The 26,681-nt window shown below is 38.0% G+C and overlaps 1 protein-coding gene across 1 annotated transcript; it reads left to right on the top strand.

Moving 5' to 3' along the window:
- Positions 1 to 5,865: 5,865 nt before the first annotated feature.
- On the top strand, positions 5,866 to 9,627 carry barx1 (BARX homeobox 1). The gene is made up of 4 exons (XM_054784983.1): positions 5,866 to 6,186; positions 7,833 to 8,103; positions 8,904 to 8,988; positions 9,172 to 9,627. Exons 1-4 carry the CDS (start codon positions 5,997 to 5,999, stop codon positions 9,343 to 9,345), a joined length of 720 nt encoding a protein of 239 aa, XP_054640958.1. The 5' UTR covers positions 5,866 to 5,996; the 3' UTR covers positions 9,346 to 9,627.
- The last annotated feature ends 17,054 nt before the right edge of the window (positions 9,628 to 26,681 follow it).

Genomic DNA, 26,681 nt, shown 5'->3' on the forward strand with positions numbered 1-26,681 from the left:
TTACTATAAAATCGCCGAAAATGTGCGCATTTCCTGTTCAAACAGAAAATAACACTGAGGCCCTGTCCACACGGGAACATTCTTGGGATTTTTTTTTTGGCGGGTTGAAAAAAAAAGTCACATCCACACTGTGCTGGATTAGTAAATAGTTGCATCCAGACGCTAATGGATAGCTGAATGAAAACGATGTAATACAAAAGGCACCTACGTGTGGTTCTGTGAACAGATACACGGACGGAACCACTTCACATACCAAACCATAGAAGAAAGAATGCATGTGCATAAGTCCGTTGTCTTCCGCTTTCCATGGCTCGTCAAGAATTACGACAAAGTGCAATTACATGTGCGTCGTTTTGGGAGTATAAGACAAGAAAACACAGTCAAACTTGTCTATAGCGGCCACTAGAGGGAGTCTGCAAAAGTGGCCGCTATAGACAGGTGGCCTCTAAAGATAGGTTGGCGTCCAGTTTGAATGTTGACCAGTGGAGGAAAAAAAAAAAGGAAAAAAATATATAATAATGTTGACCAGTAGAGGGCACTGTGGGACTGCGGATAAAAGTTGTACAGCACTACTGATGTTCTTATTCTTTTTCTTGTGTTTTCTTTCTTTTCTTGGGATAATGAACAGAATAAGAATTTCATTGCTTAGTATAACTGTCTGTTTTACTATGCATATGACAATAAAACTCTTGAATCTTTAATCTACTAGGCTTGTTATTATCCACAACCCACAGAACAAAGCTGTGCTAGTAATGTCTTACGATTGTTTTTAATATTTTACTTTTTATACGACAGAGTGTCATTACAGCTTTAGTTCATCAGGAAGTGACAGGAAGTGACGGTGGGCGTCCCGAGCAGGAGAGCTAGGCTCAGTGCTAGCTGTGAGTTTGGAGAGAGTTGGGAAGTGTGTTTATGTTGGCGTGGATGTAAAGTCCTGCAGTGTTCTCCGCTGCTAATAAAGTGATTAAAGTGCATTGGCGACGTGAGTCTCTCCTTCCCCACAACAGGCGACATTACAGTATTGACCAGTGCACATTGTCTCACACCAGGAAATAAACGGTGTCACTTGTTACTGGCATTGCCTGGACAGCTATGTAGTGGGGCTTGTTTAACCTTTGCCTTGTGGGCAAGCAGGAAGGAGAGACGATGCTGAGAGATGTGTGTGTGTTCTGAACTGCTGTCTGGTGGCCGCGTTCAATAAATAAAGTTGGCAGAAGCAACAGGAGAAGTTTCCTTCTTTGCTTCCGAGCTGAATAACACTGACAAGTTAACAGACTAGAAGCGAATGGAAAAGAAGACGGCTTTTTTTGTGTCGAATACAGAAGATGAGGACTTTGATGGATTTGTGGATGAGGATTGATCAAAAATAACGTGAGTACATTCTAAAATACTTCAATTAAGTACAACCGAACTCAGTTTTGCTCCCGCTGCCGCATGCATGCTAGCGTATGTTTTTTTTATTGTAGCGTCGCTGGGAGCACGTCCTGTTCCCAGTTTACTTTGCGGTAATGTTTTGTTGCAAATGCTCTTAAAGTTACATGCTTGACCAGGAAATAGCAAGCTCAAAAGAAGACAGCTTTTTATGTGGAACAACTGACAGTTTGTGTGGATCTTGTGAATGATTGTGACTGAGCTAGGACTCAGTAATTCAAGTCTACACACAACGGCTTCATTGATTGAAAAACAAAACTTTTTCATGCATGAAGCTTCTGCTTGAGTCGATAATTTGGCCGCTATATGCGGTCAGATATTGACCAAGGGAGACAAAATGGGTGGCCGCTGGCCGCGTTGGACAGGTGACCGCTATACACAGGGTCTATAACATGTAAATTTGCTGAGGGGGATTTTTCAGCGGCCGCTATAGGCAGGTGGCCGTTCTATAAAGGTGGCCGCTAAGACAGGATTGACTGTACTGGGAGAATGTCGACTGCGGTGAGTCATGACACTCGTAATATTCAGATATCATGTTGGCTTGTTGTCAAAGACATATTTAATATAGTTTACTGCTTTAATACTCAAATCTTTGTGATGAAAAGCGTCACTTTCAGCTTCATTCTACTGCATTCTTCTTGGCTATGCTGCTGTCAAGAGCCTCTGGCTGTCTACCTTTGGTAGTTTTGATTTTTTTTTGTTTAAACCCTGTTTCCGTCTGTCTCCTCTTCTCCACTCCACTGGGGTAACTCCGCAACAGTTTTCTCCAAACCGCTCCAACAAATTTGTTTTGCTCTCGTCTTCTGGAATCACTATGCACATGGAATAGTCCATTGTATGAGAAGGGGTGGGGAGCAGTCGAAGCACTCAGGATAGATTACGCATTTTGATGTACTTTCCAGCATGTGAAATAAGACAAACCGTAATATGTGCTTTAAATTGAAGAAAAAAAAAATCAATAAACCGCACTCGTGTATAAACCGCACCCCCATTTTCAGGCTCACGTCACCAAAAAAGTACTCACAATACAGGCAGGTAAGACCAGAACGTAGCGAACAATGAGCAGACATGAGATTGGGAGGAGCAGGGAACAATCTGGCGAAGAGTGAACCAAACAGCACATCTTAAAAAGAGCCAGGTGAGTAATTGCCTGAAGGTGTGTACCGGTAGCTCCTCCCATGCAGCTCAGCAGTGTGCTGCAAGACACAGCAGATAGGCGGCAGCAAAGCAGCAACACAGATCATGACAGTGGCTCAGAATGCTTGTTTAACTGCCTATGAACTTTACTTGATATAACACACAGCAGACATGGTGTGGTGTGTTATAACTACCACTGATTCATTGATGATTTGCTTTTATGAAACACACACAAGTCAAGTGATACTTTCATCAAAAGGATGATGTATCTCCAAGCTTACAAGTCACATGTTGCAAAGTGTGGTGAGGGTCTGCTACTTTCACACTTTGTAATCATTTTTGTAATAATTTTTCCCCTCAATCATGTCACGTGCAGAGTTCAAGTGTTTCAATTGTCAGCATGCACCTCTTTTAGTGCCCACATTTCAATTTGCACCATGATTTACACTGATGTTACAATTTAAACATGTATGCTTTACATATTTTTTTTCAGTCAGTGTTTATGGTTTACTGTCTTTTCAACAGTCACTATGACTAAATCACTACTGTAATAATAATAAAATAAAATCAGATAGTTATATTATTGTTTCCCATACTGTAGCCAACTAGTCAACGTTCTGATTGCATGTCGACTCTTCTTTGCATACAATTTTGTTCAGAAGTATTCATCTGCTTTTCATGCCCGGATTTGTGATTTCCTGTCGACATGATCTCACCGATGAGCCCGTGAGCCCACCGATAAATGATTTTACTGTCATTCACGGCTCCAGAATAGAGAGGGATGTTGTTTAGTAAAGTAGTGTTATTAAGAGCTTGTGTGTTTATATGTAAATCAGTAGGACGTGTTGGCACAGTATATGCACGCGGATTGTAGCGGGTCGGTCTGGATCAAAAAGTCCACGGCCAAATTTTTGTCCCAGTACACCCCTGCTGAGAAGCAACCCATAGAGGTGGAAAGCAGAGAACAGAAAACCATAACTCGTACTTGCAGTCGCACTACCATGTCAACTTTGGCGCCCTCGCGAACTAAGTACACAGTGTAAGTGTACTGATTGAAGTACACTATAGACTGTAAAGTGTTCCAGCACAGCGCACTGTGTGCAACATCCGACTATATACACCCGACTATAAAAAGATGAACATTTTTCAAATCCCACATTGCATCTGGCATGACTTGTTCTTGTAATCCAAGCTAAGACCACCAGGGGGAGCGTGTGTTCCACCACTTGTAGTCCTGCTATTGGCGCAAAAGCGCTGCCTAAATATTATATGGTATTGGTTTTTCACAAGTTTAACTGCTCCATCACACAGTTATGGAGATTGGTAGAAATGAAAAATAAATGTGTAGCTGTGACCAGTCCAGGGTGTACCCCACCTGTCGCCCGTAGTCAGCTGGGATAGGCTCCAGCATGCCCCCGCGACCCTATTGAGGAAGACGCGGTATAGAAAATGGATGGATGGATGGATGGATGGATGTGTAGCTGTGTGTTGGAGTGATGTGAAGCGATGATGTGATGCATGTTTTTCACCAGGGTGCAAACTGTCACTTTAATTTGAAAGGGACACCAGTGGAACCAATCTGTGTTAGTCCACAGCAACATAATCTGTCACGTTCCACGTCTTCCTGCTTCTTATTTTGTAGTTGTTTCCTCCTCCTTCTGTTTTCTCCTCACATGCCCTGACTTCCCGCAAGAGGCGGAGCAAGGAGGCACACTTGAAGCCATTTACCAATTAATAATAATAATAATAATTGATTGGATTTATGTCACGCATTTCTAGAAGTGCCTTTCTAAGAACAGCGGCTGCCGCAGGAAGACGCCAGATCGTACCTTCAGTATTCCTCTACACACCTCAAGAGATTCAACTACGCATACTGCTGGAAGTAGCTTTTCTTCACCTGCTTCCACTTCCTGTTCTATTGGCTATTATTCCACATGATGCAGTATGTTTTTCTACAATATTATCTTCCCGCTGCTACCTTTCCCTAGTTTAGCTCTACATTGTTTTTCCTTTCTTAGTTTTCCCACGACAGTGCCTTACAGTATAGCTATCCAGACTTGCACCATCACCCTTCATTTGCATTAGCCTGGATGTGTTCATTGGCACTGTGTTTTTTGTGTGTGTTTTGCTGAAGGGATCTGAATTCAGAGTGTTTAGTATGCCAGTTGTCCTCTGTCTTGTAATGCACAGTGCCCTGAAAGTCTCGACAACCAATATACATGTACTGTCTTAAAAAAAAGCGAATAAAAATAAATATTTAAAAAATAATTGTAGTTAAATATTTTTGAATAATAAAAATATTTAAAATTTCATTAAAAACAAAATAGGATTTATACTGTACTGTATACGGTTATATTTAAAGTGTTATTTCGTTTATATTCACATATTATAGTATTCATATATTCATATTCATTTCATTAAAAAGAAAATAATATTTGTATTGTATATATTAAATGTATATTTAAATTTCTTATTGCGTTTTTATTCATATATTAATGTCTTTTATAACTGTATAGTCTAGACTTCAGGGACACTGCATAAATATAATATATAGTACATACATTATACAACAAAAAACTAATTAAATTAAAGATTAAAAATAATTAACTAAAAAATAATTGCAATTAAATCATTTAAAAAAATGAAAAAACTCAATATAATCATACAAATAAGAATAGATTTAAATTAATACATTAAATGAAAAACATCATATAGCCAAGTTTTAACATTTATTTATATAATTATATCATATATGCATTTTTTTTACTATCCAGACCTTAGGGACACCCTCTACTGTACTGTGTTTTATTTCATGTAATATCATCGGTGTGATCAGATTCTTAGCAATTATTATAATATTTAATTTCGATCCTCAACATTCTTTAATGATCCTTTGCAGGGAATGGCTTTGTTACAGCAGCACGTTTATTGACAGTGCAGTGGGAATAAGAATACAATGAAAAGACAAAGTGAGAGTAGTAAAACCCTAAAAAACTTATGTAGTATTGTTACTTGTGTATCAATAATGTGCATGGTCTAAAGTGTGCAATTGTTAAGATGCACTATACTATCTGTACACACGTTTCCAAACATAAATACACAACACGTAACAGGGTTTATTTGTTGACACACTGTGTGCGTGGGGGTGTGAGTGTGTGTGTGATGGCTGTTGGCAGGAAGTTGAAGGGAATGTAAGTAAAAAGAGGCGGGGTTTAAAAGACAAAAAAATAATCATGTCAACTCACCCTGCTGACTAAAGTTGTTGGCGGATCCTCCCACGCAGTGGAGAGTGGACTACTTTCTTTGTTGCACATTTCAGCGCAGAAAAAGCAGAAGAGGACCAAGAAGGATACATTGCACGTACAGCATCCATGTGTCGATAAAAAAGGAATATGAGCGCTTGCTTTCATCTTTAAAACAACAAGAAGATGATGCAGCATCCTGTGGACATGGGCTCTCTTTACCTTCATCCCTGCAGGACGCATCGCTACAGGAGTTTCATGATGGAGGAGATCCTCACAGATCACCAGGAGCACAAAGTTTCTGCTCCCACCGGAGAACTCCTCAAGTTCGGAGTCAACGCGCTCTTGTCCACGACAGCCTTCCACAGCCACATGGGTAAATACATTTCATTTTTAGATGCATTATTTCACAGGAAACGTCTTTCCTTCCGTAGTCTAAACGTCTGGGCTGTGCAACTTTTTACACCGAGGCCTGCCTCTACTGAAAAATCGAAATATTCATGCACCATTTTCAGATTTGTACCATTTAACAAGAAAAAATAATAAGAGGTTACATATTTGAAGAAAAAAAACTGCATAAAATAATAAGAAGCTTTTATAACTATTTGTTTTCATTTATTTAAATAATTATTATATAATATGTTATTATGGTTGTAGTTATTAGTGTGAACGATTCTGCGCCAAAATTCAGATTATTTTTATTCTGCCCAATTTTTGTACCTCTAAAACGTCCACATTTCTCAAACCCATTCCAACATGAAACATTTAAAACATTAAGTTTTCCACATGTAAAAAAAAAAAACATTTCCCACATAATTCTACTTTTCCACCCAGCGTTTCATTTTCGCAGCATTCACACACAAAATAACGTTTCTGTCGTTGGAATCAACATTGAGACTTTTTCTCCTGACATTACATTTTTCTTTTGGAGTTTCCTTGATTGACTGTATTTTTAAATATGCCGAGGGACAATCAAAAATAATAGTCTTTAAGGGCCGCACTTTGGACACGTCTTCACTCCCATTTCATCCTCATCATTGCTATTATTACTTATAATTGGAGCAGTCGTACAAAGTCCATATACTTGTACATCCTTAAATACGGGATATACAGTGCAAGATGAAAGGCTTCTCCAGTTTCAGTGTAAAAGTGATTTTTGATCTTGCTCAAAGTGCTTTAGTTCGTGTTTTAAAAAATCCAACTGAATTTGTTCCTTCAATAGGAGACGATATCATTATTAATATAGATTGCATTCATCAACGGCACATTTAAGTATTACTAGTTGAGTCGCCACCAACACGTGTTTATGATGATCATACTGTACTAGAAGAGCCAATATCATACTTGATCATTTTATACAATATGAGCTCTTATTTGTATTGTATGTATTTGAATATGACAGGATTTATTATATGATAAATATTAAATGAAACACTTGAACTATGATTTGTATGGATACTGCGGGTGTATTAAACGTGTCTTGGGAGTCGATGCGAGACCACTGACACGTTCAATGACAATTTCTTAGCTGACAAATGGAATAAAGTGATAGAGTCATCAAACATTTAAGCCATAAAAAGTTAATTAACAAATACAAACGTAACAAATCGCGCATATTGTCTTTTTGTTCATGACTCCAGTGCAATGCCGTACAATTTCCACGTGGAACACACCTATATACGCGAGGTACAGTTGAAATCTATCACCTGTGGTTCATGGTGGAAGCTACCTACCTTTTAAAGGATAGTTTACAAGGAGGGGTGTGTTTAAATGCAGACAATAAAAATCGTGTGTTAATATGCAGGGTGTCCGGACACACAGGAAAAAAAATATCACACATAAAAAATTGAATGCTCAATTTAATGTATAATCATATAATATAAATACGTGTTTTTACTTTTCATTGAATGAATTCATGGATATGTTTATATCATATTTAGTATTTCTGATGAATGATTTTTTGTCTATTTCTGACACATTTGCGCTCATGTATAAAGTTGATGTTTCATGTTCCTGTCCAAGTGTTGAAGGCGGACCAGACGAACCTCGTCAAGTTCTCCATGTCTCCTCTCGGTCCTCCGCTCCTGTCCGCATCTCCGAACCTCCACGCCGGCGCGCCGTCACACCACCTGCCGCTGGACCTGCACCTCTTGCGGGCGAAAGTGGACCAGGGACCCGACGGAAGCAGCAAAAGCAAGAAAGGCCGCCGCAGCAGAACCGTCTTCACCGAACTCCAACTTATGGGTCTGGAAAAACGCTTCGAGAAGCAGAAATACCTTTCTACTCCGGACAGGTTGGTTCCAACACATTTCAATACACATTTCATACACGTACTATTAAAAACGCTACTAACTCATTTCTTACATGTGTTACATTCATCTCTTCTTAACTTGAACCTTTAATTTTTTATTTATTTTATTCATATGACTGAAAATCAACGAAAGAGTGACATTTATTGAGTGTCCTTTGAGCATTTTGCTCTCGCGACGTCAGGCGTTCTATAGCAACTTGAAGGCTAACACGCTATCGTGATATTTTGAAGTCATTGAAGAAATATAGTAAAAAGAGTGGAATTGTAATATTTGACACCCTATTAGAGCATTACAGCATTATAATTGTTAAACGGATTTAGACTGGAAAAAACATAAACTTTCTTTAAAAAAAAAAATGGGCTAGTTTACCTGACACGCTGCCATTTTGGGGTATTCTGGGATGGTCACATGACTGTCACATGACAACCACGCCTAAACGCCAGGGACGAGTTTAAGCACAAGGCTAGGACACTTTTTAAAAAGTTGTTGAGCTGATACTTAATAGTATGGAAATAATAATTTGTTATAATACATAATTCAATTCAATACACAATACAATATAGTATATTATAATGTAATATATAATCTCACGTCATATAATATAACATCATATATCACATAATACAATACAATATAATACAATGTAATACAATACAATGCAATGTAATATAAAATAATATAAAGTTATATAATAAATTAATGTATATCACAAACAATATAATATAATATAATGCAATCCAGTTCACTGTAATATAATATTGTGTGTTTCCGTCACTTCCAGAATAGACCTTGCAGAGTGTTTGGGTCTGAGTCAGCTCCAAGTGAAAACGTGGTACCAGAACAGGAGGATGAAGTGGAAGAAAATGGTAAGTGAACAACACGAACATGTCATTTATTATTATCAATATCATTATTGGATTGGAATTCCATATTTTCATTTCAGTTGCTCTTCATCTCTTCAGCGTTGACACACACACTTTGTCCGCAAATGTCTTGCGTGCTGTTGCTCTGTGAAAGTTGAAATGAATGTTCCTGTTGTTCATGTGGAGGTGCTGCAGGGAGGAGGTCTGGAATCTCCAACTAAACCCAAAGGCCGTCCAAAGAAGAATTCTATTCCGAGCAGTGAGCATCTGTGTGAGCAGGAAAGATGTGCTTCTAGCACCACAGAAGGTCCAAGTGAAGCCTCCAGCAGCTCCCACTCAGAGAACACTCAGCTGGAATGACGTCCGATACGTCACGTTTTAAATGAACAGTGGTCCTAGAAGGAGACATGTACTGTATGGGATGCATATTTGTATATTTCACACCTCCTGACTCAGCAAGTCTTTGAGGAGGACACGCAAACATTTGCAGGAGGTCCATCCTTACACAGGATGTCCATTAAGCCTGGACCCATACACACTTAAACACTTATTTCAATCAATAATTCATTTATGTATAATTTAATAATTGTATAATATATGTATTTTGTGTCCAGACTTTGGGAACACATGTACTTTCATCTCTTTTGCATTCCTTCTGTGTATTTTATGATGAATGATTAAATCTATTTTTACAAACCCAATTCTCAACTTATTCAGCTTTACTGCACAAAGGAAATGATGTACTGGACCTACTTTGAGAACTGCACAAAAAAATGAGCATTAGCCAGTAAAAGCGTATTAATTATTATTATTATTATACACATACGTTCATGATGCCCAAGAATGTCCTAACAATTGCACATTTGATGTGACTTAATAATATGAGCTCAAAGTAAAAAAAAAAAGTATTATTGTTTTGTTGAGTGAAAAGAAAACAGCAGGTAATTATTATTTCTAGTCTAGTTTGTTTCAATCGTGGCTTGTATTTTCTTACAATTACCACTTTTTCATATTTGAATTTACTAAAAAAAACATGACGGGAATTGCTTTCAATTGCATAGAAGGATGTCCCTCAAGTCTGGACATATAATATACGCATAATATAAACACACGTTACACAAATACATCATCATCATTTAAAAATATGTATATAACAAATTAAAGTATATTAAAATTAATACATTTCATTTCAAAGAAGAAAACATTTATTTCTATGATATAATATGATGAACATTTTAAATATGATAATTTTGAATACAGTTGTATGTATTTTTGTGTCCAGACATTAGACATATATCCTTTATCTCAAACAAACAATTGATACTTTTTATTGGAGTTACTGATTTTTTTTACCATGAATAAATGCTGTGGAGGCCGCACGGTGGCCGAGTGGTTAGCATGGTGGCCAGGGTAGACCTGGGTCAAATCTCCGCTTGGGCATCTCACCTCTGTGTGGAGTTTTCATGTTCTCCCGGTGTACTGTAGTTCTCCCACATTCCAAAAACATGCATGTTAGGTTCATTGGCGACTCTAAATTGTGTACGATTGTGAGTGTGAAAGGTTGTTTGTCTATATGTGCCCTGCGATTGGCTGGTGACCAGTCCAGGGTGTACCCCGCCTCTCGCCTGAAGTCAGCTGGGATAGGCTCCAGCATACCCGCCACCCTAATGAGGATAAGCGGCATAAAAAATGGATGCATGGATAAATGCCGTGGATTATTATAATTCACAAAACAACCTGTTCCCAGTTTGTTGCTGACTGTTCTTGTGATCAACAAGACAAAAAGTCGAACTCTACACAACATGAAGAGAGATACAAACTTGAACACCTTGTCCTATTATTTATTATTTCACCCTGAATAGAGATATGAAAGAATTCTGCTCCAACAAAGAATGAGAAATGACAGTTGACTTTGATTTTTTGACATCTGATTTTTTGCTGCTTGTTATTCCATCATTGATTTGATTTGACTACTTTGATGTTATCAACAAATACAACTAGTAGTAGTACTAGCACTTTTTCACACACACTTCTATACGCCATGAACACACAACTCGTTTATTCCAGTTGCTAGCCATGAAGTTTTCAAATGAACTCTTCTTGTTTTCAACTTTATTCTGTATCATCTGGCATTTATTTACCAGATTTCTTTATTTTCTCTCCACAAGTGAGCGGAATTCTTGCCGTTCCAGCAAACCATCGAAATACTGGACCCAAAACTAAAGCAAGTTTTCCCGAAATAAATCATGTAAATCCAATTAATCCATTCCCCACCCCTAAAATATGAACAAAAAATATATTTTACAGAGATTAATTATAGTAGAATATGTAGAAACAATGTGAACTAATTATAAATGAGAAATGAAATGGAGAAATGACGCTAGCGACCAGGGGTGTACAAAGTGTGGCCCAGGGGCCATTTATAGCTCACTGCTGTTTTTTATTGGCCCCACTAAAATACAATTAAACAAGAAACTTTAAAAAAAACTGGAAAAATGAAAAAAAAACAATTATTTATATGAGAATAAAGATGAAATATTAGAATAAAGTCATAACATCAAGAGGAAAAACTTCTGATAATAAAGTCAGAATATTAGGCCTACATGAAAAAATGTACAAGAAGAAAAAATTGGTAAAAGTAAAAAAAACAGCAAAAAAGTGTAATGTAAGGAGAAAAAGTTCATGCTAATGCTGTAATATGCTGTGTCACTGATAACACAAAGCCTGCAGGCTGTTTTTCTGCATAAATATAAAAAAGGTCTTTGCGTATCAACATGGGTTGGTTTACAAAATGCACAAGTGGCCCACGCCCCTTTGATTTCCGGTATGCCGCCCTTGGTGGAAAAAAGTTTGGACACCCTGCTATAACCTTGTGCAGTGTTTAGGAAAAGGAAGAAATACAAATGGAGAACTAAAATAAGATGATGTGTTGCTTAATACTGTGATCTTTGGCATAAGTTGTTGTCGATTGCTGTTGACAAGGCTTTGTGAGATGTGTCTTTAATTTCCTTGTAGTCCAAATGATGTCATCTTCAATATTTGTCCAGCTCCTTGACGTCTTGAACAACTTTGGGTTCCGGCTGTCGTCCGTTTAACTTGATATAGATTTTGTATCGGGCGCTCCAAATGCCTGGAATTTCCTGCTGCTTCCTTAAGTTGCGTGCTTTCTTGGTGATGGTAGCGTTGCTTTTTGTCGGATGCTCGCTGATGTTGACGTTCTCCCCTTTCAGCTTTTACCACCAGTTTGTTGCGCCAAATATTGCACGATAACTGAGACAGTGTATGATTTATTTTCATTCAAATAAATTCATCATACAAAAATTGGGGCATTAGAATAGAGATTTGATTGTACAGTGGAACTTCAGTTAGCATGTTTTTTTGGTTAAAGCCCAAAATTTTGTACACATTTTCCAGTTAGCATACAAAATGGCATGTCTTGTCGTGTTGTTAATAACCTATGTGAAACACCTGTGTTCTTCATGTATTTATCGCAAAACATCCTTGTTAGCTTGCTAATACATGGAAACAGGAAGTGGAAGTCAGCTTTGTCTCCTGTCTATGATGTCATCAGCAGTTGACTGTAGTTGCTTGCTAACTAACAAAGCCTTAAAATATTAACTCAAAACATGCTTTTATAGTTTTACAATTATAGTTTTACACTCGGATAACAATTCAAAATGCATATACACTAGGTCCCCAACTTAGGAACATCCGACTAGCGAACATTCGCGGATACTAACACAAGCCGACTGGTCTATATTTTAGTTTATTTTGCCTTGTAGTCGCTCAATCAGTATTTATACTGCTACTGTACATGCTTGACCAGTAGAGGGCACTGTGACACTGCTAATGGGACCAACAGAGGAAGAGTTAGACGCTGGGGAGATAAAGCTAAATGGAAAGCTAAATTATACAACCCGGACAGAGCGTGTGATTAAAGTTTATGAAGAGTTATTAGGCCTGCTTAATTCTACACCACCAACAGAACACTACCTCTTTTAGAAGAGTCTAACGACGACGACGATTTGTCCTTTTTTTCAATATCTCCTCCTCCAACTCCACAACAACGTATGCTCGACCACTCCTCTTCAAAGGTAAATAACAATTATCATTACGTATCATTATATCATTTTTGTTATTTTTTTTTCATCAATTATCTTCGTTTAATATTACTACTGCATCCAAACTCATATTTACATACATACACATATACTGTATATGTATACACGTACATGTAGTACCTATATCATTGGTAGCATTACCTTTTCCCCTACTTAAGAACAATTCGACATAAGAACGGTCGTCTGGAATCAATTGTGTTCGTAAGTTGGGGACCTAGTGTACTGTAAATGACAAGTGTAAGGGATAAATGAACATTTAAGATTACGTTTACCTTCATGGATTGTTGACAAAGACGGCGATGTGGCAGTGACATCAACACAGACACCAACTTGGGGTTTTGCTATAAGTTATTTCTTAAATTCGATAGTGTTTCTGACCGTCTTTATCAAAATGCTGGCACTTGCAACTTTCTTTGCCACCCTTTTGGCTTATTTTTGTAGCAAAAGAAAAAGAAAAGCAGAGAATTTAGGTGAGAAACAGCTTAATTCAATAAATAACTCACAGCAAAACAGGAAGGTCGTGTCCGTGTTCATCTTGCTGCCGAATCGAGCTTTTGGCCACAATCACGTCTTCAGTGAAGGGAAAAGTAACCTTAACTGTTCATTTATCCTTTTCATTCATCATTTATCGTCATCATTTATATGCATTTTGTTTTCTGCATGTAAAACTACAATTGTAAAACTATAAAAATGTGTTTTGTGTTAACATTTTTGGCTTCTTGGAACAGATTAATTGGATTTACATGATTTCTTATGGGAAAAATGGATGTGGTTGGAGTACGTTTTGGTTAAAGTCACACCTTCTGGAACGGATTAGTGACACAAGGTTCCACTGTATCTATTTTAACTTGAGATAAAGCAGATTATGAACCTGCTGTGCGTATGACGAATAAAAAAAATGCTTTCCTTGTGGTAGCAGTTAATGAACTTGCATACAAGTGTGTGTGTGGTCCAAGAGTGACCAAGCAGGAGGCGATGGAGGCTTCGTGCACGTGTTCTCCTGGCTCTTGCCGGAATGACTTCCGGCATAAATTACAATCAGCAGGAAGAGTCAGCAGCCAGGAATCTGCAGACCTTCAACGTCTTTTCTCCATTTCATCATCAAGAGCCCCGACCATCATTCATACATCTGCTGCGACCTCACCCCAATTCCAGACAGCACGGAGCATGGAGGTGTGGTGATGACTGCCACGAAAGAGCACTGCTCAGTCATACACGATCCTATCAGACATAACCCAAACATCAACTACTCTCAACTCCTCGTTTCTCTTTCCTTCCACTGGAAAAGCCAAAGAAACATGTCAATGTCCACCTGCCCTCACATGGAACAAACACACAACTCCACCTTTTACCACCCTTTTTAATCATTAACAACAACCCAACTATCAAGGATCCACCACCATCATTATTCTCCAAAAATACTAAGTACAACACAAGGTGCTATGTTCCAAAAAGCTACAAAATGACACATAAGACAACAACAACCACAGAAACAAATCACAAAACAACAACAAAAAAATAACAGCCATGAGAAAAGGACGGCTGAGGCAAAGCATCGAGGCCAGCAGGAAGACAGACTAGTATCAAGTACAAAAACATGAATATTTAAGTACAGGCACTGGAGGTGGCCAAGGAAGGGTTGTTGGAAGTCAAGAATGAAGTACAAAGCACATCTAATTACCAAATGGCTGCCAGTGTGCCTCGTTGCTCCGCCCCGCACCGCAAATGCCAGTTTATTCCTCATAGTTCCCTCATGTAGACCTGAGATCTCCTGTCTGAGCCACAACTTCCTTGCTACACTTTCAGTCATTCTTTCCCTTGTCTTTTTGTACTTTTAGTTGTTCTCTATTACAGGTAGGTTTTGTTGTTGTTACGTTTCCCCTGATCTGGACTTCACGGCACTGCACTGCTCCGTTCTAGACTTAAGTCAAAGTAGTCACTCCTCTGGACACTTTTAGTTATTAACATTATTAGCAGTTGTTGACTGTTTCCATAGCTCTGTCTGTTGTCCTTACTTTGTATTTAGTCATTTAATAACAGCGCCACCATGTGGTGTATTTGTCAACAAAATAATAGCACAGGCAACACATTTGTGGTGCATGTTTTGACACATTTTCACCCTTTTGTGTGCGGAGCTTCAAGAGTAGAAGACTGAAGATTGAAGTCTGAAAACACTGGCAAAAATGCATACTGTATATTTTACAATTATGGATTTTTAAAATTTAATCTCTCTGTCACGCTCTGGATTAAAATAATAATAATAATAATATAAATATTAATATAATATAGTTTACACTGTATATAAATATCCAAATATAAATGTATCTACAAAAATAAAAATAAATATATAAACAAATATTTAAAATAATGTATTTACAGTCTATTAGGGTTGTCAAAAATAGCGCGTTAACGGTGGTAACAAATTTATTTCATTAATTATATTAACATTTTGAGACGACAGACAGAGGCACACGTGCGTCCCCACACGGAGTCCGATGCTCTTTTATAACTTCATTGTGATCTGAACACGTCAAAATGCAGTAAAATGGCTACATTTCACACAAAGTTGCAAATGGTGATTAATCGTGATTAATTAATTTGAAAACTGATTAATTTGATACAAATTTTGAATCATTTGACACTGTTAATTAACATATAAATATAAATAAGTATAAATATAAAATAATAATATACATGTAAAATATAAATATGTAACTTGGTTTTACATTTATCGAATTGTATTTTATGTTTCATTTTAATATATTCAATATATATTTATAAATATTTAATATAAATGTAGAAATAATGTTTTACAAAAAAAATTGTAAATTATTTGTTTTTACAATAAATTATAACGTAACAATTTATAATTTTCAAAATTATAATGTATAATAAATTATAATAATAGTATAATGTATAAATGACTACCTTTTTTCTGTATCATGTATGTATATGATATGTGTATATTTTATGTCCAGACTGTTTATCTAGAGAGTTGATATAATGCTAAAGCAGAATGGATTTTTGTGGAGTCTATTTCCACTTCATTGATGAGAAAGGATCTAAGAGTTGCAGGGAAAAAGATGGATGATCTGTGGACGTCATTAGAAGAGCAGGACACTCAAGTCAAAGACAGCGTGCATTAAGGAGCAGACGGTCTTAAACACACTAATGAAAATATTAACACTACGTTACAAACACTGCCTTTATCTGACACTGATTTACTTTGCAAAGACGTTAATCCAAGAGCTCAGATTAGCGCTGGCCTTGAACTGGCCCCGCGGGGTGACACGTGCAGGTGAACGGCGAGCCCCCAGCGAGCGTGGTGTTTATGTTATCTTTTCATAAACGCCGCTGGAAATTTGTCAAAGTGCATCAGTGTTTAGCTATGCGTCAATCACGCGTCCACGCCGCCAGATGGGCGCCCTTCTGCTAACCTTGCCCAAGGCTGCTGCTCGACCACACGATCCTTGCTGCATAGCTGGACGCTTCCTTTCTGCTCTTCTACCGGCAAATACTACAGTATGATTGGATACTACTCACCATTACGGTTACCATATCAGTATTACCACTAACGTGTGCATGCATGCATTTGATTCCATATTACTCTTATTGCACTTAGCAGTCATCCAATGAGAACACATTATTTGTATATTTTTCATCAAATATCCACATGGAGACGCAAGAAAATGATAACTCATCAAGTCCTGAAGTGACGTATAGGAAACATATTGGAGTGGTTGTCATGTGACTGTCATGTGACTATCCCAGGACATGGCGCCCCCAAAATAACAGTGAGTCATTTCCAAAAGCTCAAATTTAAATTCATGTCACAGTTGTAATGCTTTAATAGGGTATCAAATATTACAATTACTAAAAAACGTACTATATTAAGATAGTAAGACTTACTTAAATGTGTCACTCATTAAATAAAATTGGAATCAAATACATACATGTTATTAAATGTGCCATTAATTCATGAAATAAATAAACACATAAATAAATAATTACGTAAATGTATTATTCATTCGTTAAAATTGGAATTAAACACATAAACGTGTTATTAAATGTGCAATGAATTCATGAAATACGTAAATACAACATTAAATAATTACTTAAATGCATAAATCACTTTTCAATTCATATTTAAGATGGGAATTGACTACTTGATGTGTTATTAAATGTGCCATTCAATCATTAAATAAATAAATATTAAATAATTACTAACGTGTCATTTATTAAATGAGATCGGAACTAAAGAAATTAAATTAAATGTGTTATTAATTCATGAAATAAATACATCATTTAACAATGACTTAAATGCGTCATGAATGAATAAAAACTGGAATTAAACACTTAAATGTGTTATTAAATGTGCTAATTAATTCATGAAATCAATGAATACACTATTAAATAATTACTTTAACACGGCATTCATTATTTAAGATGGTAGATTATTTAAAATTATTAAATGTACCATTAATTCACCATCATTAATTTGTACCATTAAATAAATAAATATACCATTAAATAATTACTTAAATGTGTTATTTATTAAATGAGATTGGAATTAAATTAAAGACATAAATGTGTTATTAAATGTGTCACTAATTCATGGAATTAATACACCATTAAATACTTAAATGCGTCATTAATGAATTAAAATTAGAATTATTAGATAAATGTGTTTTTAAATGTGTCGTTAATTCATTCAAAAACAGTTATTTCCCGATCAAATGAATTATTTCATGAATTTAGTTTAGCTGTCGAACTGACTTGAAATGGCTTCTCACGGGTTGATAATTTGAAATATTCTCTAAATGGTCCTTGGCTTGTCTTTACGGTAATCGACTTTTCATGAAATATTCTTTTTTTCATGAATGGATGTCGCCTATGAATTGGTCATGTGACACTTTATTTTTGACTGCTGCAAGGTTATCTGTTGGGATTACTGACGTTTTTGTTAACATTTACTCATGGTTTGGTTTATTTGGAACATGTTTAACAAAGTTCCATTCAACTACATCATGTTTACAGTTTTCAACATGTCCGAGCAGGAGTAGTAGTGGGAGTTTTATTCTTATCTATTATGATAAGTAGAAATATCAAAACTGGAGTTGCCAGGTGCTCTTGTGAGCTGAGGAAGTGTGGTAGCGGCATTATGGATGTTAGGAGAAAACTGTTAGGTCATTGTTGGAAAGACATGACTAATACAGAAATATGCCTTAAAGAAATAAATATGACACATGTGTTCCGTGTCGGAGGTTAAAAATGGAAATAATGGGATAAAAGCGTTTATGGATCGTTGTAGAGACATAAATGATAAAGAAATAAGAGACAAGCAGACGTTGACAAAGTGCAGGTGTGTCTTCCTTTCTTGGAGACGGAGGTCAAGGTTTCCTGTCGGCGTGGGATCAGTACAAGGAAGACCTCCACGTGGTCTGGACGGGAACTGAAGAGAAGGACGCGTAAACCAGACGCTGACTCTTGACCTCCCACAAAGGCGTGCTGATGGATGGCGACACCCCATTGATGTTTTTCTGTGTTTGGATAACACACTAATTGTTTCCCAGCACATTTTCATCCTCAGCATACAACAAGCCATGTAAATACTCTTAATACTTGACAAGGAAGTTTTACACCTGTGTACTTTATACAGTTAGCATATTTTTAGGTTAACGTCGAAAATGTACCCTAAAGCTTCAGTTTGCATACATTTTCCAGGTAGCGTACAATAAACTGCACATCTTGTAGTGTTGCTAATAAACTGTTGAACTGTGTTCTTAATGTATTTTTATCACAAAATGTCCTTGTTAGCATCCTATTAGCTTGCTGGTACATGGAAACAGGAAGCAGAAGTCAGCTTTGTTGCTGTCTATGATGTCATCAGCGGTTGACTGTAGTTCTTTGCTAACTAACACAATTACGCCACAAGTCTCAAACACCTTTTTATAGTTTTACAATGGTAGTTTTAAATGCAGAAAACAATTCTAAATGCATATAAATAAATGAAAAGAATAAATGAACATTTTAGGTTACTTTTACCATCATTGAAGACATTATTGTTGCCAAAGACATGATGTGGCAGCGAGATCAATACGTACACCACCTTAGTGTTTTGCCATGAGTTATTTCTTGAATTCAATAGTGTTTCTCAGCCTCTTCATCAAAATGCTGGGACTTGCAACTTTCGTTGGCTCCATTTTGGCTTATTTTGCAGCCGTGATTGAAAGAAAAGCAGAGAATTGAGGTGAGAAACGCTACTGAATTCAAGAAATAGCAAAGCAGGAAGGTGATGTCCGTGTGGATCTCGCTGCCACGTCGTGTCTTTTGGCAACAATCACGTCTTCAATGACTGTTCATTTATCCCTTTCATTCATTTTTTATATGTATTGTGAATTGTTTTATGCATTTAAAACTATAATTGCAAAACTATAAAAAATGGAACCGATTAATTGAATTTACATTATTTCCTATGGGAAAAATGGATTGGGTTAGAGTATGTTTTGATTACAGTCAAACCTTCTGGAACGGATTCCTGACGCTAACCAAGCTTGCACTGTACTTTCAATTATTGCCACCCATTTTTGGACTTCCACAATTCTCAACCCTCTCAAACCTTCCAACATCAAAATGTTGCGCTCATTCAGGCGCCTCCTATTGTCACGTTTCAAAAAAGTCCCGCATTTTCCATAATTTCACATTTTGCACAACAACATTTCCATTGAAAATGAATGAATTGTTAGACATTTTTCGTATTTCTCAAACCCCTTCCAACATGAAAACTTTCCCCTCATTCAAGACCTTTGGACTATCTATTTTCCACCTTCCAAATATTCTCTGTTTTCCCAGATTTCTACGTCGAATAGTAATTTTCTCACATTTCTCAACCCATTCCAAGCATGAAAACATTCAGGATTTTACACATTCCCCAAAAATAAAATTGGAACCCCATTTTGCATACAGCTCTTCATCTCTTCATCATTCACATACAATTTCTACACACATTTTTGTCATTGCATTGAAATTTGTGGATTTTTGCTTAAAAATGTCATCTGTTTTTTTTTTCCCACAGATTCACCCTCAGTGGGTAATTATAAATATGATAATGTGATAATACAGGTAAAATGTACAGCATACACGTACCACTGTTAAAAAAAGCCCACAATTTGTACATGTTTATGTCTTTACGCTTAACTGATCATGTTTTTTCATCAAGCGTTGAGATTTCGCGGTCTTTGAAACTTATTTATAACTTCTACACCAGTGGTCTCAAGAACAAAGCCGTTTGCAGCCTGCAGGACCATCAAAGATGAGCCTAGGTGAAGTTGGTGAAGCAAGCACAAGCCAACACTAAACTCACAGAGTGCTTATCACACACTGAAATGAACTCCCTCCTGAATACTCCCTCCTCTCCCCCAACTTCCCCCACAGACCACTCTCCCACTCATCACAGACACACACTTAGTGATCAGCTTCGAAGGCCCGTCATTCTGTCCTGCCAACAAACCACACCAAAAAACACAGCACTGGCCGCAACACAAAATGTGCCGAACATAATACCAAAGATTCTGACGCTGCGAATGCCGTCTTCTGGAAATGTGAACAGGTTCACTCAATCTACTCGAGTGTTCCAGCAAAAGCCTGCCGCACAACAAGCAGTATCCAAAAAATATATACGTAGCAATAACAGAAAATCAACAACATATGCACCACAACAATATGACACCAATGTATTCCCATGCTGGCCAAGTGGTTAGTATGTTGGCCTCACAGTCGGGAAATCATGGGTTCGCATCGCCGTTGGGACATCTCTGTGTGGAGTTTCCATGTTCTCCCCGTGTGTGTTCTCTGAGGGCACTCCGGATTCCTCCCACACATTCCAAAGATATCAATGTTAGGTTAATTGAAGACTCTAAATTGTCCATAGTTGTGAATGTGAGTATGAATGGTTGTTTGTCGAGACGTGCCCTGCGATTGGCTGGCGACCAGTCCAGGGTGCACCCCGCCTGTCGCCCAAAGACAGCTGGGATAGGCTTCAGCATATAGGAAATAGACGGATGGATGTATTCCATGTGTAGTTCCGAGGGGGGACGAGGTTCTCAAAGTGACATCACTTCCACATTTTTCCCCAGTCTCTTTGTGCGCACGTGTATCACTTTCCGGATGCATTGCGTTCACACTTTTTTGTTAATGTGAGCAAATACATAGACATTTAACATTTTAACAAAAAAATCCTAATAACCTGCGTGTGAACATAGCCTAAGTCCCCACTCGAAGTCCTTCCCTCCCGCTCAAGCTTGACAAAGTCAGAAAAAAAACATGGCACACACCTCGTGTCGGCGTAGCAGATACAAGGACGCGAGGTACATTCATGGACATTGGGTTAGCTTGTGTAATTTTATTTTTCCCCAGGCAGACCCACTGAAAACGGGTCCAGTTGAAAATCATTGCAATAAAGCATTTAAGTTTTCTGACAACAAAGAGTCTGCTCAGTCCTTTTTTGTATGTTACATTTGCGTGTACAGTACTCCCTCGTTTATTGCAGTTAGCTGGTTCCAGACCCAACCATGACAAGTGAATCTCCGCAAAGCAGGATTCCTTATTGATATATGGAATAATTTTGTAGTTAAAGCATAGACAACCTGTTTACAACCCTCTAACTATGGTTTTTAACATTATTAGAGCCCTCTAGACATGAAATAACACCCCTATAGTCACCCTTACACTGCTATTACCCAATATAGTAGACATACTAAGAGAAAATAAGACATATAAGACATAAATAAGACCTGTGGTTGTGTGTGTTGCTGTGAATGTGTTCTGGTGCTAGAGGAGCTGAGTAGGGGACAAATAGGAAGTGACGTCAGGGTTTCAGAGTTGAGTTTTAGCTTGGCGTGAGTTACGGCCGCAACAGTAGCACATGAGAGGGATTATTATGATTATTGAGATAACTCAGACCTGCAATAAAAGCCTCTTGTTCCGGCAATCAACATTACAGTGACATTACTGACACCTAGTGACCAGTGGACCAGTGTAGAATACAGTCGTCCGTCCATCCATCCATCCATCCATCCATCCATCCATCCATCCATCCATCCATCCATCCATCCATCCATCCATTTTCCTCTGCTTATCCGGATCCAGGTCGCGGGTCAGCAGTCTCAGTAGGGAAGCCCCGACTTCCTTGTCCAGAAGGACAACAAGGCTTTCAGAGGACAGCTGTGAGACATAATCCCTCCAGCATGTCCTAGGACTGCTCCCGGGACACCTTACCAGGGAGGCACCCGGGATGCCTGAGCCGCCTCAACTGGCTCCTCTCGAAGTGAAATAGCAGCGGCTCTGCTCTGAGCCCCTCCTGGATGACTGAGCTCCTCACCCTAAATTATGGATTCATGAAAAACGCACAAAAGAACACTACAACACACCACTAGAACTTTGTTGCACCACCTGTGGCTTTTACAACATGCTCTGAGGCATGGACTTAAAAGAGTGTCAAACAGTACTCTTCATCAATCTGGCTCCATCTTTCTCTGATTGCTGTTGCCAGATCAGCTTTGCAGGTTGGAGCCTCCTCGTGGACCATTTTCTTCGACTTCAACCACAGATTTTCAATTGAATTGAGATCCGGACTATTTGCAGGCCATGACATTGACCTTATGTGTCTTTTTTTGCTCTATGGCAAGATGCATTATCATCTAGAAATTTGATTTCATCATCCCCGAACATCCTTTCAATTGATGGGATAAGAAAAGTGTGCAAAAATGTCAACGTAAACCCGTGTATTTATTGAAGCTGTAACGACAGTCATCTCCCCAGTGCCTTTACCGGACATGCAGCCTCATATTATCAATGACTGTGAAAATTTGCATTTTTTTCTTAAGGCAGTCATCTTCATAAATCTCATTGGAACGGCACCAAACAAAAGTTCCAGCATCATCATCCAGCATGACTTTCATCCAGTCGTCCACAGTCCACGATTTCTTTTCCATAGCCCCTTGTAACCTTGTTTTTTTCCATTTAGGTGTTAATGATGGCTTTCGTTTAGGTGCTTTGTTACAGTTTGGTCACAGACTTTGACTCCGGTTTCCTCCCATTTGTTCCTCCTTTGTTTTGCTGTGCATTTCCTGTTTTTAAGACATATTGCTTTAAGTTTTGCTGTCTTGACGCTCTGATGTCTTCCTTGATCTACCAGTATGCTTGCCTTTAACAACCTTCCCATGTTGTTTGTACTTGGTCCAGATTTTAGACACAGCTGACTGTCAACCACCAACATCTTTTGCAACATTGCGTGATGATTTACCTTCTTTAAGAAGTTTGATAATCCTCTCCTTTGTTTCAAGTGACATCTCTCGTGTGGGAGCCATGATTCATGTCAGTCCACCTGGTGCAACAGCTCTCCAAGGTGTCATCATTTAACTGCAGACTAACCAGCAGATCTTATCTGATGCAGATGTTAGTTTTTGGAAATGAAAATGTAAAGGGGTGATTCCATAATTTTTTCCTCAGAATTGAGTGATTCTATAATTTTTTCCCCCTGCTTGGTCTAAAAATGTAACTGTTACTGACGACCACATTTTTCCCCCCTAAATTTAGAGTTTCTTAAAGCCAGGAAGTTGCCATTTGAAATGACTTTAGCTTTGTGTCATGTCTGTGATCTGCTGTTTTTCTACAAAATTAAACAAATGAATGAACATCCTCCGAGACCGGTGATTCCATCATTTTTGCCAGGGGTTGCATTTATACATTGTTTTCTCCCTGCGAAAGTCGCCGATCATCTCGTTGGTCTTAGAGGTGTTGAAAATGACACCGTGACTGTGACTTCAGACTTTGAAAGGACGCTTGGAAAGCATGGACGCTACTTTCCCTCTACCCCCTTTATGCCACAACAGCTGTGTCATCAGAATGTTTCTGAATGTGACAAGATGCTGAACTATATTGTAAAGTCAGGAGTGCTTGGTGAAGAAGAATGTCCCCTGGGGGTGGGTGACCTAATCCAATCTGGCAATCTGACATACTGCGCTCGCTCTGTCAGGTAGATCCATCCCAATTGTTCTCTCAGGATCATGGGCTGGATTGCATTAAAAGCGCCGGTGTCGATGTACAAACACAATGACATATGGAAGAGGCAGCAAAGAAAAGCAGAGGTGTTATAAGACTCAAATGAAAGTTTTTGTTTCATTAAGACTATAATAACAGACAAGATGGACTCTCTTATTGTAATACGTTTGTCAGTCTTTTATGAAGCATTCCTCAGCCTGACACTTACATCAGTTTGCGGTGTGCACACCTGTAGCATGCACTAAATAGCCGTGTTGTTTTGACATCCAGTGTGCAAAAGAACAGCTGCCGGAGGAGTCAAACAACATGTAAAGGGTCAAGTGTTGGCAGATGCCATCAAAACGCAATCCATTAAGAGCGCCGGGACGCTAACAGCGGCCATTTGTAACTCATCAGCTTTGTTAATGCTCTTAACAGTCACTGGTGATGATGTCATGGCGTCCCACACAGCTCGGAATGTGCTCTGTCTTGACTTGCAACAGCATTTTCTCAAAGCTACCTCAGATTGTATGCTTGGAAGTCACACGTGACAGCATTACTGAAATGTTTTTTCTTCTTAATCTGACCCTGACACCACCATCTACCATACCACTACAAAGATGATAGATTACTAGTATTGTACATCATACAAGGTGTCCCTACTTTACGGACATATAAGCAAAAATTGATATGTTATTAATATACAGTATATACTGTATATTAATAACATATACTGTACAATACAGGCCAATGCAACAAGAAGACATGGAAGTGAGACTAAAAATGTTTTGAGTAAGCAATTCATTGCAAACAAGCATAAAAGTGAAATAGGCTGTTTATCAGTTGATAAAAATTTTAAGACCACAGCCTTTAAAAGTCAAAATCTTGGCAAAAATGTGGCTTCGGTGTCAGATTCTCTTAGGTATTCACACTGTTATGTTCTCCTGCATAAGCGAGTCCTCGCGCTGCGCACCCTTGCTGCTGAGGTTGAACACAGTAAGACAGTCATTTGAAACTTCTTCAAATATCCTGAGGGTTGTGGAACAAAAAAGTCAAGTGGTAGACCCAAAAAAATGTCACTGGCCCTGAGCCGCAGGATCCGATTGGCTGTCCATCAAGACATGGGACGATCCTCGGCCCAAATGAGGGTTGTTACTGGTGCAGAGTGCAGTCCAATAACCAGCAGACGGCATCTGCGAGAGAAGGCTTTTAAGAAAAAAAGGCCTTCAAAGGCCTCGTCTCCTTTAACGCCACAAAATTGCCCGTTTGCAATTTGCACTAGAGCACCAAACATGGGATACCGAAATGTGGAAGAAAGTTTTATTCTGTGATGAGAAAAAAATGTAACATTGACGGTCCTAATGGCTTCCAACATTACTGGCATGACAAGAAGATCCCACCTGAGATGTTTTCTACATGGCACAGTGGAGGGGGCGCCATCATGATCCTTCAATGGAGCTTTAGGTTGTGCAGGGGTGTCAAACGGCAGTTGGCTATATGGAGATGTTGCAGGGGGCATCCCTCATGACTGAAGGCCCTCGTCTGTGTGGTAATGACTGTCTTCAACAGGACAGGCCCGCCTGACAAAGGACTTCTTCCACAGGAATAACCTCACTTTTGGACCATCCTGCGTGTTCCCCTGATCCAAACCTAATTGAGAACATTTGGGAATGGATGGCAAGGGAAATTTACAAAAATGGACATCAGCTACAGACAGCTGATGCCCTCTGTGAAGCCATCTTCACCACCTGGAGCAACATTCCCACTAGCCTCCTGGAAACACTGGCATCAAGCATACCCAAACCAATTTCTGAGGTGACTAACAAGAATAGCACAGCTCATTACGGAGTCCTTGCTTACTCAAAACATTTTTAAAACATTTGTTCTTTTTGCATTTTGAAGCTGTACTTAGAACCTCCTTAAATAAATACTGTACTGTATTATGTTTTATTTTATGCATCCATTTTAATATATTTTAATTTATATTATTATATATAATATAACTTTTAAGTCTTAATTTTTGTTTTTGGATTTAGTAATATTTATTAAGTATTTTTTAATTAATGTATTAATGCATACAGTAGGTATATTATGCAATTATTAGAAATATATACATTTTTATGTATAGTATAAATAAGTGATATAATATAAATATTGTATTTTTTATGTAGCCATTTGAATTTTTATTTATATTATTCTATATGATTTAATTTTAGGCCTGATTTTTATTGTATTTATTTACGGTCAAGTATTTTTAAAAAACAGCAATTAGAATTTTTTTTTTTCATGAATGAATGTAACAAAACACACATTTTAAAACTTGTGTATGTTATATTTGTAGACTTTAGGGCCAGCTTGTATAACCAAACACTAAATAACTAAAAGTTATTGTGGATGTTCAGGTACAAAATGATTAAACTGAGCCGAGGACATAAAGCAGACTTTTTACGTTCTCTTTTTCTATCCTTTGGATGTGTCGTCCACCGAGCAAAATGAAAAATAAAAGATTTCCAAAAAGATAAATGCATATAAATA

Source organism: Dunckerocampus dactyliophorus, chromosome 8 (assembly GCF_027744805.1).
Source record: "Dunckerocampus dactyliophorus isolate RoL2022-P2 chromosome 8, RoL_Ddac_1.1, whole genome shotgun sequence".
NCBI lineage: Eukaryota > Metazoa > Chordata > Actinopteri > Syngnathiformes > Syngnathidae > Dunckerocampus > Dunckerocampus dactyliophorus.

What these genes read in the sequence shown, in the direction of transcription:
- barx1 (XM_054784983.1), top strand. Translation starts at nt 5,997, where the DNA reads ATGATGCAGCATCCTGTGGACATGGGCTCTCTTTACCTTCATCCCTGC. An exon ending in AGCCTTCCACAGCCACATGG is followed by an intron (nt 6,187 to 7,832) that starts GTAAATACATTT and finishes TTCCTGTCCAAG; the next exon opens with TGTTGAAGGCGGACCAGACG. An exon ending in TACCTTTCTACTCCGGACAG is followed by an intron (nt 8,104 to 8,903) that starts GTTGGTTCCAAC and finishes CGTCACTTCCAG; the next exon opens with AATAGACCTTGCAGAGTGTT.